Genomic DNA, 15,203 nt, shown 5'->3' on the forward strand with positions numbered 1-15,203 from the left:
AATATATATATATATATATATATATATATATATTTTTTTTTTTTAAAAGATGACCAGTAAGGGGATCTCAACCCTTGGCTTGGTGTTGTCAACACCACACTCACCCAGTGAGCCAACCGGCCATCCCTATATAGGATCTGAACCCGTGGCCTTGGTGTTGTCAGCACCGCACTCTCCCAAGTGAGCCACGGGCCAGCCCTTGATACCAATAAAACAGGCAACAAAATAGTATGTACAATATGGTTCTGTTTTGTAAAAAAAAATACCCTAATACATATTTATATATATATGCATGTTTTCTATGATTATATATGATAGAAAAAAATTTTTGGAAGGAAATATATCAAAGTGTTAACAAAGTTTCTGAGTAGTGGGATTAAAAGTAATTTTAATTTCGTGTGTGTGTTTGTTTCCATGTTTCCAAGTTTTCTTTTTTTTTTTTTTCCTTTTTGTCTTTTTTACTGACCGGTAACGGGATCGCAACCCTCGGTGTTGCGCCCGCACCACACTCAGCCAGTGAGCGGGAACCGGTCTCCACATGGGATCCGAACCCTCGGCGGGAGCGCCACCGCGCTCCCAGACGGCGCACTCTCCAGTGCGCCACCGGGCCAGCCCTAAGTTTTCTGCACAGTGAGCATACCTATTTGATGGATTCTGATTGTGCATTTTCTACATTGCATCTTCTCTGAATTTGGATGTGTCTTACAATCTACAGTATGAATGAATTTTTTTTTTGTCTTTTTTTTTTTTTTAATGGCCTGTTGGTATGGGGATACAATCCCTTGACCTTGGTGTTATAACACTGTGCTCTAACCAACTGAGCTAACTGGCCAGCCCTATAGCGTGAGTTTAATTGACATTTCCCTCCCTTACTAGACCATAAAATAGCAGTGCATCTCACAATTGATGGCATAATGGATTCAATGATACGTGGGATTACTTTTGAACTGGGGATGCGTCATATTAAAAGAGATAAAGTGAAGATGAGCCAGGGACAGGGGGTGGAGGACAGGGGGGATAGAAACTGTAGTGAAGGGAGTCTAGTGTAGTGAAGGGTTGGGGTGGGGGAAGAACTAGAGGGATACTGGGGCACAGATTGAGAGGGATAACAGAGGAGGCAAGTGGAGTTGAATGGGTTTAGAAAGGAGATAGAAATAGTGGGGGGACCCAGAAACATGGGGTGCTCAAAGGCATAACCTTCAATGTCACATGGTGCCTGGATAAATGAGGACACAGTGCCTGTTCTTGGGCTCATACATAATACATTCATTCAGCCAACATTTATTGAGCACCTACTGTGTGCTGGGTGCTGGGCCGGGCACAGGGGATAACGAGGAGTCAGCAGCATCCAAACAGACTCTTCAGATACAGAGCTACAAGTTCTAAACTAGAGAAGCAAGAGCAAGGGAGGGGCTCACAACCAGGCTGCAGTCAGGGAAGGCTTCCTGAAGGAGGATGCTCATGTACAGCTTGGAAGCCAGGACTATGCCCGATCCCAGTAGCCCTGAGCCATGCAGGTGGCTGAGCACTGGGGCTAGAACACTTACAGTCTGGTGCAAGTGCCGGGTGAGCGAGGCTCCAGCCTTCCTTCCCTTGTGCCTCACCAAGCGCAGATAGACGGCTGCTGCATTCCTGAACATGCCTCTCAGAGCCCGGGGCACTGCTGACTTCTCCTCCAGGGGCAAAGGAGAAAGGAGGAGAGAGCCCTGGCCAGAAAATGGCTCAGAGCTCAGGACTTGGGTCCCACACAGCTCTAACAATAACAACAACAATGTAGTCACTGTGTGCTAGCTAGGCACAGTGCCAAGTGTTTTGTTGCATGATTATCCCACTCAGTCCTCACAACGATCCTGTTACACACACACACAAATGCACACCAGCAACCAGGGTCAACCCTTCAAAACGCAAGTCTAATGAAAAAAATGATCCAGGTGAGGATCATTGATAGCACCTAACATCACAGAGAGCATCAACCTACCATCATGTTCCAACTCTGGAAACACACGCACCACCTGCAAATTATTCCTGCTATAAAACTGAACCTAAATCAGATCATACCATTGGATTATTAAAACACAAGGGATAGAAGAACATGTTAAATTACACCATGGAGATGCAATCAACAAATTCAATCTAATAGAAATTCTACAGAACAAGTGACCCTGTTTCTTCAACAAATAAAATGCTTTTTTTAAAAAAAAGGGCAGGGGAACTATAGATTAAAAGAGATTTAACAGCCTTCTACTGCAGCAGCCATTGAAGAGCAGTAACCACAGCTCTGTGCTACCCCACGGCCATGGGCCTTAACAAGGGTCACAAGGTGACCAAGAATGTTAGCAAACTGAGGTATAGCCACTGCTGTGGAGCCTCACCAAGCATACAAAATTCTTGTGGGACACGATCTGAGAAGTGTGTGGCTTTGCCCTGTATGAGTGCCACGCCGTGGAGCTGCTCAAGATCTCCAAGGACAAACGGGCCCTGGAGTTCATCAAGACAAGGGTGGGGACACATATCCACACCAAGAGGAAGCAAGAGGAGTTAAGCAATGTCCTAGCTGCCATGAGGAAAGTGGCTGCCAAGAAGGACTGAGTCCCCTCTCCTCTGTGCAGAATGAAACTTTTACAGAAAAAAATTAAAAAGAGAGATTTAACAGACAAATCAAAAAAGTCAAGGCCTGAAAAAGAGGAAAAAAAAGTCAGAGGACTCACACTGCACAATTTCAAAGCTTACTACAAAACTTCAGGAACCATGTACTGGCTTAAGACAGACATATAAATCAAAGGAATAGAATTGAAAGTCCAGAAATAATCTGTCATATTTATGGTCAACTGCTATTTGATAAGGGTACCAAGAAAATTCAATGGGGGAAGAATAGTCTTTTCAACAAATGGTGCTGGGACAACTGCATAACCACATGTAAAAGAATAAATTTGGACCCCTACCTGTCACCATACACACTAATTGACTCAAAGTATATCACAAAACTAAACATATGAGATGAAACAATAAAACTCCTACAATGAAACCTAGGAGTAAATCTCGAAGACACTGGGTTAGATGACGGTTTCTCAGACATAACACCAAAAGCACAAGCAACCAAAGTAAAAATAAACGGTTCATCAGGGCCGAGCCCGTGGCGCACTGGGGAGAGTGCGGCGCTGGGAACACAGCAGCGCTCCCGCCGCGGGTTCGGATCCTATATAGGGATGACTGGTGCGCTCACAGCATTCACTGGCTGAGCGCGTTGTGGCCGGTCTCAAAAAGGACAAAAAAACAAAACAAAACAAAACAAAAAACAAATGGTTCATCAGCAAAATTAACAACTTCTGTGCTTGAAAGGACAGCCATTAAGAAATTGAAAAGAAGTGTCATGGAAAAAAAAAAAAAGAAGTTGAACAGAAACCCATGGAATGGGAGGAAACATTTGAAAATCATAAATCTGAATGTCTCCAAAGAAGATATGTAAATGGCTAATAAGCACATGAAAAAATGCTTAACATCATTTGTCAGTCATTAGGGAAATGTCAATAAGATACCGTTTAATGCCCACTAGGTTGGCTACAATAAATAAGATAGACAATAGCAGATGTTGGCAAGGATGCTGAGAAATTGGAACCCTCACACATTCCAATGCCCACTTCAGTGGGAATGGTACAGCTCGTTTGGAAAATAGTTTGGCAGTTCCTTAAAATGGTAAACATAGAGTAACCACATGACATAGCAATTTCACATCTAGGCATACACCCAAGAGAAATGAAAACATATGTCCACACAAAAACTTTTACACGAATATTCGTAGCTGCATTATTTATAACAACCAAAAAGTGAAAACAACCCAAATCCATCAATTAATAAATGAATAAACAAAATGTGGTAAATCCATATAATGAAATTATCATTTGGCAATAAAAAGGAATGAAGTCCTGCTCCATGCTGCAACATAGATGAACCTTGAAAACCTGCTAAGGGAAAGAAGCCAATCACACAAGACCAGTCACCAATCATATGATTCCACTTCTATGAAACAAGCACATCTACAGAGACAGAGAGTAGATTAGCAATCGCCTCGGGCTGGGAGCGGGGAATGGGAATAAGGAATGACTGCTAATGGGTCTGGAGTCTCTTCTTGGGGTGATGAAAATGCTCTAAAATTGAATCATGGTGATGGCTGCACAATTCTGTGAATAGACAAAAACCACTGAACAAGACACTTGAAAGGGTTGAATTATATGGTATCTGTATTACATCTTAATAAAGCTGTTTAAGAAAACTCCAAGTTTTAAAAAAATAACACAAAAAAGCAGTGCCTTTGTGGTGGCCAAGGGAACGTGTCTCACTGGCTAGCAGGAACCTCAGTGACCATGCTCAGAAATCCATCCCATCTTAGCACCGAGGCCAAGCTTCCACAGGAGGCCCCTGCCCGAGTGACATGGAGGCCAGCCTGGACTCCCAGTGGCTTTGAAGAAACTTCCTGGGAACTGCACCCGGTCTGAGACTTCCTGCCAGCCTCTTCTCCTCCCCTCTCCCCTGTGGGGGACAAACCCACATGGCTCTTTGATAACTGTCCCAGCCTCGTCTGCCCCTCCCCAGCGTTTTTTTCCCAGTAAGTCTCTGTATGTCTAATCTTGGTGTCTGCTTCCCAGAGGCTGTATTGACACTGCCCTGAAAAAAAAGTGCATATTTGGGGGTGAGGAGGGGCTGTTTTAGATTTTGTTTTTAATTGAAACATAATGGACTATACATATGTGTGGGATACAGAGTTGGCTATCAATACTTATGAACAATATGTGACAATCAAATTAGAATAATTAGCATATCCATCACTACAAAACATAATCATTCTTTGTGTCCATTACCCAATTTCTCACTAACCCCCTCCCCTTTTCCACCTCTAGTAAGCACAGTTCAAGATTAAAAGAGACCAAGGAGACATAATAAGCAAACTCAATTCATGACCCTTACCTGGATCCCCGATGGGTGACGACAGCAGGAAAATAAAAGTCCACAGGAGATATTTGTGGGGAAATGTGAAAGTGGCCTGTATATCAGATGACAGGACTGAATCAAAGGTCAGTTTCTTTGGTGTGGTGCTGGCTTTGGCAGCACATATGCTAAAACTGGAACAACACAGAAAAGATTAGCATGGCCCCTGTGCAAGGAGGACAGGCAAATTCATGAAGCGTGTCATTAAAAAAAAAAGAAAGTTTCTTTGGTGTGAAAACGTGGGGTGGGTGGCATTCCTAGGGGGCAGATGCTGAAGTACATGGCAGGACGGGTCATGATGTCCCCAACTTGCTGTCAAAGGTATTCAACAGAGAAGATACATGAATGCAGGGTGGGGGAGAGGGACGTTAACAAATGTGGCAACATGTTAACTAGTAGTGGCAGGCACATGTGGAGCCACTGTAGAGTTCTTCCAACTCTTCTGTACATTTGATTTTTCAAAATAAAAAGTTGAGAGAAAAAGGAGGCATAGCAACCAAATGCCACGAACAGGCCTTGGAGAAACTGACTAAATGGTGCTGCCCTCACACCCGGGGTCTGCTTTAGAGCCACATGTATCACAACCCCTAGACACAAAGACACTGAGATACTAATATTTTCCTTTCAGTCTCTTAAGGAAGGTTTTGGAAAGTTTGCTAATTGACTGAATAAACAGGGTTAGAGGAGAAGAAAGATTGAGCTGAACTGGACCTCCGAGGCTGGAGGAGTGGGGCCCCAAAGCCGGAGACAGAGAGACAGAACACGTGCATTGGGGGTTGTGTGTCGGAGAGAAACTCCACCTCTGCCCTGGGAACAAAGGGAAGGGGGCTGCTTGGTTTTGGGATAGCCACCCAAGCCCTGGAAGTGGGTATCTAGGCAGATGGGTTCCCCAGGCAACACAGGGCAGGCACTCCAGCCTCTGGGGACCCTGTCCTGGCTCCCTGGGAGTTGGCCTAGTTAGTGATTTCAGGCTCAGAGGCCCCGGCCTGCCCTGTGCTTCTGGCAGATCTGTGCCAGCTCAGTATGGCACACATAAGGAAGGCTGGGCAGAGCACAGAGTCTTAGCCACTGTGCCTCAAGGGCGTTCTCCAGGAGTGGGCTGTGGGGCCCTGGGTGGGAATGCCAGGGCGTAGCTTCCTTCAAAGCTATAAATATCAAGACATCTGGTGTGTGGGCTCCACGGCAGCCCCACAAGGGTTAGGGGTGAGTCTGCAAGGACAAATGTGAACACTGACTGGGTGTTATGCTTTATGAAGGAACAATTCACTTTTTTTAGGTGTGATAATGGTACTGGGGATTGCTTTCTCTTTTTAAAATAGTCCTTACATTTTAGAGATACACTCTAAAGTATTTATGATATAAATAATGTTGGGATTTGCTTTAAAGTAATCCAAAACAATCCAGATGAAGGAAGCGGAAAAGCAAGATGGGCCACGAATTGAGGCGTGGGGTTCGTTACACCCAACTCTGTACTTCTGTATATGTTTGAAATATTCCATACCCATGAGGGGGAAGTCAGAGCCACAATATGGAAGGAGCCTGGGCCCCTGACGATCCAGGAACCATCACCTACCTGTGGGGAGAGAGAGAGAGGAATTTGGACCTTTTTAAGCTACTATTATTTTGGTTTTCCTTCATTCACAGCACATCAGTGTTAACTGATACACCCTGTCAATGCCCTCAGCCAACAACCACTAAGAGCACAGCAATGATTGAATGAGGTGTAGCCAGGGAATACACCACCATCAGGAGTCACAGGGTGTCCCAGCAAGATGGTGCTAGAACTTATTATGGGATTTGGACTTTGGTTTGGTGACTTGGGGAGGGGCCCGAGGAAGCAGGATTTTGCTCTGGATATGTGCTATAAGAAGCAAGGATAATTTTCTGGTTGGGTATCTCATATAGAGAAGGCAGGCCGGAGCAAGGTGAAAGCTTTAATTGGTAAAGCAGCAGCTATCACTCACATAGCCAGGAGAGAGGTGTGCTGGGCATTTTGTAGCTTCAATAAGTTCACATTTGTGTGTGTTCAGACATGATAATGGAGTCGCCCTGTTTTTGTCTTGATTTATCATGGGCACACAGTGGCCTTGTCTGAGGCTGAAACTGTTCAGGAGAACACAAAGTCCTATCTGAGGGTGCCAGGCCAGTTCCTGGATACCAGAGGCTGCTTTTCTCTTTCTAAACTCTCATACTAAGGATAAAAACTAAAGTCGTTGCCATGGACTACAAGGCTCTATCAGATCAGCTATGAGGCCACCTGTCCCATCTCATTTCCTGCCACTGTCCCTTTCTGCTGCTGTCCTCCAGCCACACTCCCCATTACTGTTTGTTAGTGGTTCCCAATACCCACTCTCCTTCTACAGCAAGGTCAGAAAACTTTTTCTGTAAAAGGCCACTATACATAGTTTAGACTTTGCAGGACGGATAGTCTCTGTTGCAACTTCTCAATTCTGCTATTTATGGCACAAAAGCAGTCTTAGGCCATATGTAAAAATAAGCATGGCTGTGTGCCAACAGCAGTGTATTTACAAACACAGGTGACAGGATGGATTTGGCCCGTGGGCCATGGTTTGCCCACTCCTGCCCTGTAGTAACAGGTCCTTCAATTTTTTAGCCAGATTTCCTAGAATAAAGACATTTCCCAGCTTTCCTTGCAGCCAGGTATGGCCATGTGACTAAGCTCTGACAAATGGAACACAATGAGAAGTGGTGTGAGCCCCGCCTCTCACTCTTTTTTCTCTTCCACTGATGGAATGAGGCGCTGGAAGGGAGCCATCGTGGACCGTGCGGATAAGGGCAATAGTCTGGAGGTGAAGACCAAGATGGGAGTCTGCATCTATGTCCCCTCCCTATGAGCCTGAAGAGAACTTTGTGACTGCCTTGACCAATAGAGTATGCCAGCAGACACAGTGTGAGGCTTCCAAGGCTAGTTAAAAAAATGCCTTTCACTTCCACCTTGTCCTCTTGGGACATTCACTGTTGGAACCCAGCCACCACTCCATGAGGAAGCCCAAGCAGCCTGTGGAAAGGCCCAGGTGGAGAAGAACCAGAACCCCCAGCCTAAATCCCCTGCGGAGCTCCCAGCTGACAGACAGCACTGACTTGTCAGCCACATGAGCGAGCTGCCTTGGAAGTGGATTCTCCAGCCTCTGGTCAAGCCACCTCAGCTGATGTCATGTAAAGCAAAGATGAGCTGTCTCCACTAAGTCCGGACCAAACTGAAGTTCTGTGAGCCAAACCAATGACTGCTATTGTTTTAAGCACTAAGTTTTGGGGTGTTTACTATGCAGCAATAGGTTGTCATGGCAGCAACAGGTTATGAAATCAGGATACCTGACTCCATTATTAGAGCCACCATGCCAGGTCCATCTTTCTTATGAGAAACAAACTTGTTTAAGCAACTTTTATTTTGGATCTCTGCTAACTGAACCTACATCTTTACTAATGTACCATCTCAGGACCTCTGCACTTGCTGTGTCCTCTGCCTAGAATGCTTTTCTCCAAAGTAAAACAGAATGTTTTGGTAGAATACTCTGATGTATTTAAAAATGGTCTTCCCCCATCCCCACCCCCGCCAAATGTATGAGGGGATTTTTCTTTTTTTTTTTAAAGATGACCAGTAAGGGGATCTTAACCCTTGGCTTGGTGTTGTCAGCACCACGCTCAGCCAGTGAGCGAACCGGCCATCCCTATATAGGATCTGAACCCATGGCCTTGGTGTTATCAGCACCGCACTCTCCCGAGTGAGCCACGGGCCAGCCCTATGAGGGGATTTTTCTTTTTTTTTTTAAAGATGACCAGTAAGGGGCTCTTAACCCTTGGCTTGGTGTTGTCAGCACCACGCTCAGCCAGTGAGCGAACCGGCCATCCCTATATAGGATCTGAACCCATGGCCTTGGTGTTATCAGCACCGCACTCTCCCGAGTGAGCCACGGGCCAGCCCTATGAGGGGATTTTTCTCCGATATCACTGTGAGAACCTGGTAGGGCTCCTAGAGGTAAAACTCACAGAAGTCTTCCTCCCCATGACCACCCTGATCCCTGGAGTTTTTAACTCCTAGACTCGCCCACACTGAGCCTCCAGCAATTCATCAATCACAGTTCAGGTTTTCCTACCCAGATACTGGTTCCTGAGCCAGTTTCTGCTCTGGGAAGTTATGATTCTCTCTATCTGCCTTTCTGTCTCTCCAACTTTGGGGGCAGCAGTTTGCCCTGTGACCTCACTTCTATGATGGATCTAAGAAGAGTTGCTGGTTTTTCAGTTAGTTCAGCTTTTTTCTTGTTAGGATGGAGACGACTTCCAAGTTCCTTAAATGCTGGACTGGAAATCAGAAGTCCAATATAACCTACCTAGTCACATAATTACAAAACTATCAGTATAATGCTCTAGCTTTATTATGAAGGAGAAATGAAAGGAAGGTAAATGATAACTCAATAATATATATGTTAGTATGTAAACGCTCACACTTGCCCACACCCACACTAGAAGATTCCATAAAGGAGACAGCTGATTGAACCTGCTTGTAAGAAATAAGTTCAGCCTGACCTGGGAAACTCCCTAGGCCCAGTCCCTTCCAAATCCAGCTTCTTCCCACAAGGTCTTTCAAAGTGTTTTGGAGCAATGAAGATTAGCAACCTGCCCACTGCTGGGGCGCTTCTTCCTTCTGTGCTTCTTTCAGTCATCAGCTTCTCCCAAACATCTCTGGCCAGGCCCTGGCGCTGAGCTGAGACTGCAGTGGGGAACAGGCCTGGCAAGGCCCTGCCACACATGGGCTCACGGACCCTGGGGGCAAGAGATGCCCCACAACAACTGTCTCCTTCATTCATCCAGCAACTATTTCCTGATGAGAACAAAGATGAGTGTGATGGCTTGGATCGTGTCTGCCAAAAAGACATGCTAAAGGGCCGGCCCGGTGGCGCACTGCTACAGTGTGCCACTTGGGAAGCGTGGCGGCGCTCCCGCTGAGGGTTCGGATCCCAAATACAGACCGGTTCCCGCTCACTGGCTCAGCGAGGCGTGGGAGCAACGCTGAGGGTTGCGATCCCGTTGCCGGTCCCGGTCCGGTACGGGCGCGACACTGAGGGTTGCGGTCCGTTGCCGGACATGAAAAAAGACCAAAAAAAAAAAAAAAAAAAAAGACATGCTAAAGGGCCGGCCCGGTGGCGCACTGCTACAGTGTGCCCCTTGGGAAGCGTGGCGGCGCTCCCGCTGAGGGTTCGGATCCCAAATACAGACCGGTTCCCGCTCACTGGCTCAGCGAGGCGTGGGAGCAACGCTGAGGGTTGCGATCCCGTTGCCGGTCCCGGTCCGGTACGGGCGCGACACTGAGGGTTGCGGTCCGTTGCCGGACATGAAAAAAGACCAAAAAAAAAAAAAAAAAAAAAAAAAAGACATGCTAAAGTCCTAACCCCTGGTACATGAATGTGACCTTATTTGGAAATACTCATACGGTCTTTGTAGGTATGATCAATTTAAGATGAGGTCATACTGTATTAGGGTGGATCCTAATCTGATATAACTGGTGTCCTTAAACAAAGGGAGAAAAGACACAGACACACAGGGGAAATGCCATGTAAAGACAGGGGCAGAGACTGGCGTAATGCATCTACGAACCAAGGAACACCATGGATTGCTGGCAACACCGGAAGCTAAGAGAAAGGCACGGAACAGATTCTCCCCTAGAGGCTTCAGAGAAAATATGGCCCTGCCGACACCTTGGTTTTGGACTTCTAGCCTCCAGGACTGTGAGAGAATAACTTCTGCTGTTCAAATCCACCCAGTTTGTGGTACTTTGTCACTATCGCCCTAGGAACCTAATTCAATGGGACGCAAGAGGGTGCTCTGGGGCACCTGCCCCAGTAGAAGGGAATCAGGAGCAGTTTCTTGGAGGATGTGGCTGAGTCCCAAAAGCGACAGTGTGCCAGGTAGAGAGAACGGTGGTGTGTGCAAAGGCCCGAAGGTGGAAGTGAACTGGACAGACTCAGGAGCAGAGACAGTCTGGCCAGAGTTCACCCTGTAGTTACTCAGAACTGAGAGCAGTTCCTAGGAAATCACTGCAGGAAGTACTCCCTGATCCTTGGGCCTAAGAACCCTTGCTCTAGAGCAACAAAGGGTAGTGTTATTACCATGTCCCAGAGGGACATTCCCAGGCATGTCCCATCAGGGCCTGGTGCTTCAGCCTCAGAGCACTCAGCCAAAGGGATGAGAGGCCCAATGCCCGGTCTGAGCCCAGGGCTGGTCATCACAGGTGCCCTGTGCCCGCTGTGTGTTCTAGGGGAAACATCTGTCCCCCTAGACTGGGACTGAGGGGTTTCTCGGGCTATGGGAAACTTTCAGTGCTAAAACTGGGACCATCCTGGGCAAACAAGGATGCTTGGTCCCCCTCGGTGGACAAATTGCAGGGTTGGCTGCTCCTGTTCTGGGCCCAATGTCCTGCTGGCTCCTTCAGATGGATTTCATCCTACCAGGAGCCCACTCTGCTGCATCCCGACCGCCCAGTCGCCTGGTAGGTCCATCTTCTCTCTGAAACTCTCCCCAACATCAGACTCTGTGTCTATCAGATCTGGCTTTTCTCCTAAAGTGACTACACCCTAAATCTTGTCTTCATCATCTTACCGGATAATGGCGATAGGAATAATGTTAATAACACAACCAGCTCTAATTTACTGAGCACTCCCTCTGTCCGAGGCTCTGGATCCTTTCAACAACCCTATAAAGCAGGTGTTAGCCTCACCCCCATTAACAGGTAAGGAAACTCATAACAATAATAAAATAACAACTAACACTTATACTGAGCTCCCGGAGGGTCTAACAGTTGTCTGAGCCATCTGGTGCCCAGCACAAGGCAGAAATTCATGTGAAAAAGATCCCACCTTGTGGTCCTCCTGTCTCCCCTGCTGCAATCTCAGCCCCTCACCTTCTCTGGGCACTGCTAGCTCTCAGGAAAGGTAGTGACTTGGGGCTGGAAGTGGCCTGGTGGGTGTCCAGAGTACCTGGTTCCACAGAGGGCAAGGAGAGCTAGGTGGCACCTGTGCTGAATGGGGATATGTTTTCTCAGTCTTGCAGCCTTGGGGTGGGGCTGGAAACCTGGACGTTTTTCATTGCAGGGGACTGGCAGGGCAGTGATGGTGTGTGCAGTACACCGGGGGTATGTGTGTCCGGGCAAGTCCATGGGCATGGCAGTGAGCGTTACACTGTGCCCTCCATGGGCAAGTCTGTCCTGCTACTGTTGAATCCTTAGTGCCCACCCAGGACCAGGCCCCAAGCAGACCCCTGAGGAGGAGGATTAGAACACAGGCTTTGGTGTCCTTGGCTGGTGTAGGAATGTTGGTCAGAACTCACTCCATCCTCATGGCCTTTGGGGCTCTGGCTTCAGTAGTTACAATTTCCCCCTGCACAAGTTGCTTAGCAACTGAGAGAGGGACAGGATAGAATGCTGTGCTTGAGGTAAGATGAGTGACACCAACAACCCCAAAGATAAGCAACGGGAGGCTGTGAGGTGCCTGGGAATCTTCCACGTCTGCAGCCTATCAGTCTTTGGTATAGCTCCACTTTTTTTCTGCTCACACATGGTGCTTTTTCTCTCTTTGCTGTCTTTTGAATTCACGTTCATTGGGTGTTCCTCCTCAGTGGTACTGGAATTCTTCGCAGTGGTACTGGAATTCTTCCATGTGTCGTCTTGGCTCAGGCAGGGAATGATGCAAAGGATTGAAAGGGTCTGGCCAACACAACCACAAGAAGTAGGCCACAGTGAGAGCAGAAAAAATTAAGAGGTTAACATTACTTAAAAGAAAATCATTCTGGTTCTTATCAGAATAAAAAATAAATATTTTGTAATGTTTATTGAATACCTGCTAAATATAAAACACTCGTAATAACTTCGTATAGCATACATTATACGAAGTTATACGACACTGCGCTCAGCCAGTGAGCGCACCGGCCATTCCTATATAGGATCCGAACCGGCGGCGGGAGCGTCGCTGTGCTCCCAGCGCCGCACTCTCCCGAGTGTGCCACGGGGTCGGCCCAATATAGCTCCACTTTTGTCTTTAACTCCCTTATAAGCCTCAACTCTCCGCCCCATCCTCTGACGTGTGGAGAAAGCAGCTGCACGACACTCAGGTGGATCGATACTCCTGCCAATCCCTATAAGTAACCACCATCAATAATAATAATAATAATAAACTCCTTGTAAACCACGTCGAGTTGCCTGCTTCGTTCTTTGGTCTCAGGATACCTTATCAGTTTGGTGTGCAGTATACTGTAAGTTCTCACTCTCACTTGGGCAGCTGGGTGACAGACCTTGACTGTGTGACCTGAGGCAAGATCTCTCTCCCTCTATTTTTTTGGCAGCCAATACAGAAATCGAACCCTGGCCCTTGGTGTTATCAGCACTACGTTCTAACTAACTGAGTAACCAGCCTGCCTACTTTACCTTTCTGAATGTCAGTTTCCCTATCTATAAAATAAATAAAAATAATTCATGGAAAGCACTCCATCTAGTGCCTGACACATGGAAGGTGCCCAGTAAATGGTAGAAGCTACTAATAGAGTGGGCACTTTATGGATAGTCATTGAATTAATACAATACAGCATGTGTGGGGCTAAGTGTATGTCAATTCACACATGCACCTTGGCAAGCCAACTTCTGCATCAGGTGCAGGAAGCACAGAACCAAAGGCCCATGATACTTTGAGGGGCCCATGAAAATATTTTAACTTTAGGGGCTGGCTGGTTAGTTAGAGCTCAGTCTTATTATAATACCAAGGTCAGGGATTCAGATCCCTGTACTTTCCAGCTGCCAAAAAAAAAAGTTTTAATTTTTAAATTTTTAATATATTTTAACATAAGAAAAAAGGTAACATAGTAATAATGACTGTGCAATAATGAATCCAGTCTGGATGATATTTGCTCTTTATACCAACACAGTTGTAAATATAATTTTTATGTTTTTTAATGGGGAAAGGGACCCGCAAAGGCAGAAGTGAATAGAGCTCATGAAAGTCATAATCTGGCCTTGAATGTGGGTAAATCCACGTGTAGTCATGACTTCGTGTGTAAATATGAGTGAGTGTACTTGAGCGTGTGCACACGTCTCTGTGTCTGCGAGCATGTGGGTGTAGTGGGGGCAGTTCTCAGGAACTTGAAGGGGTGGGAAAAGCCACGGGGGGCTCTGAGCCAAGGGCAGGAAGGGTACAGGTGGCCACTGGGCTGCTCTCACCCAGCAACTCTGCCAGGTGCCTGGGAGGTGCCCTGGGGGGCTCATGGGCTTGTTGTTCCTGCAGCCGCCAGCAGGGGGCATGCGGAGCTAATCCTGTCTTGACTGGGCTAGCTGGCCCCTGGGACGCCATGCATTTGGACACTGGGCAACTTCCCTGCCACATGGGGACTGTGGACTCACTTCACAGGGAAGGCTCACAGCAGGGAGGGTGCTGGTCCAGGCCCAGCGTGAGGCAGGACTGCTGGCCTCCCACTGCAGACGTCTCCCACAGCTGGGGCCAAATCAGGGGCCTCCAAAGGGAGCGGGAAGCATTCTTCCCCTGTCAGCCTCTGGACAGCCCTGACGACTGTCCTAAGAATAATGACAACAACCTTTCTTTGTGCCAAGCACCTTGTTGCACACTTACAGGTCCCATCACTTTAAAAAATAATTTTTTCGGGTCGGCCCGTGGCTCACTTGAGAGAGTGCGGTGCTGATAACACCAAGGCCCCGGGTTCGGATCCCACATAGGGATGGCCGGTTCGCTCACTGGCTGAGTGCGGTGCTTACAACACCAAGTCAAGGGTTAAGATCCCCTTACCGGTCATCTTTAAAATAAATAAATAAATAAAAATTAAAAAAAAAATAAAATAAAAAGTAATTTTTTCCATATTTTTTGATGGCTGGCAAGTCCGGGGACCCAAACCCTAGACCTGGGTGTTACAAAACTGTTTTTTAATATTTTGGTAACGTACACGTTAAATATACCATCTTAACCATGTTTAAGTGTACAGTTCTGTGGCATTAAGTACATTGACACTGTTGTGTAACCCTCACCCCAGTCCCCCTTCAGAACACTTTTCTTTTTTTTTTTTTTTGTCTTTTTTTTTCGTGACCGGCAACGGATCGCAACCCTCACTGTTGCGCCCGTACCGGACCGGGACCGGCAACGGGATCGCAACCCTCGGTGTTGCGCCCGCACCGGACCGGGACCGGCAACGGGATCGCAACCCTCGGTGTT

The 15,203-nt window shown here is 47.0% G+C and overlaps 1 protein-coding gene and 1 long non-coding RNA gene across 2 annotated transcripts in view; both read right to left on the bottom strand.

The window, feature by feature from the left end:
* CCBL1 (cysteine conjugate-beta lyase, cytoplasmic) overlaps positions 1 to 2,485 on the bottom strand; it is a 14,170-nt gene extending 11,685 nt beyond the window's left edge. Inside the window, exon 1 of the mRNA XM_008579646.1 lies at positions 1,389 to 2,485. Coding sequence (XP_008577868.1) covers positions 1,389 to 1,640 — 252 coding nt within the window. The 5' untranslated portion in view covers positions 1,641 to 2,485. The remainder of the gene's footprint in view (positions 1 to 1,388) is intronic.
* Positions 2,486 to 5,029: 2,544 nt separating this feature from the next.
* LOC103595894 overlaps positions 5,030 to 15,203 on the bottom strand; it is a 21,360-nt gene continuing 11,186 nt past the window's right edge. The window contains exons 2-3 of the long non-coding RNA XR_550999.1: positions 6,485 to 6,556; positions 5,030 to 5,117 (exon numbers count right to left, since the gene is read on the bottom strand). This is a non-coding gene — a long non-coding RNA (uncharacterized LOC103595894). The remainder of the gene's footprint in view (positions 5,118 to 6,484; positions 6,557 to 15,203) is intronic.

Source organism: Galeopterus variegatus, unplaced genomic scaffold, assembly GCF_000696425.1.
Source record: "Galeopterus variegatus unplaced genomic scaffold, G_variegatus-3.0.2 Scaffold80, whole genome shotgun sequence".
In the NCBI taxonomy this organism is placed as follows: Eukaryota; Metazoa; Chordata; class Mammalia; order Dermoptera; family Cynocephalidae; genus Galeopterus; species Galeopterus variegatus.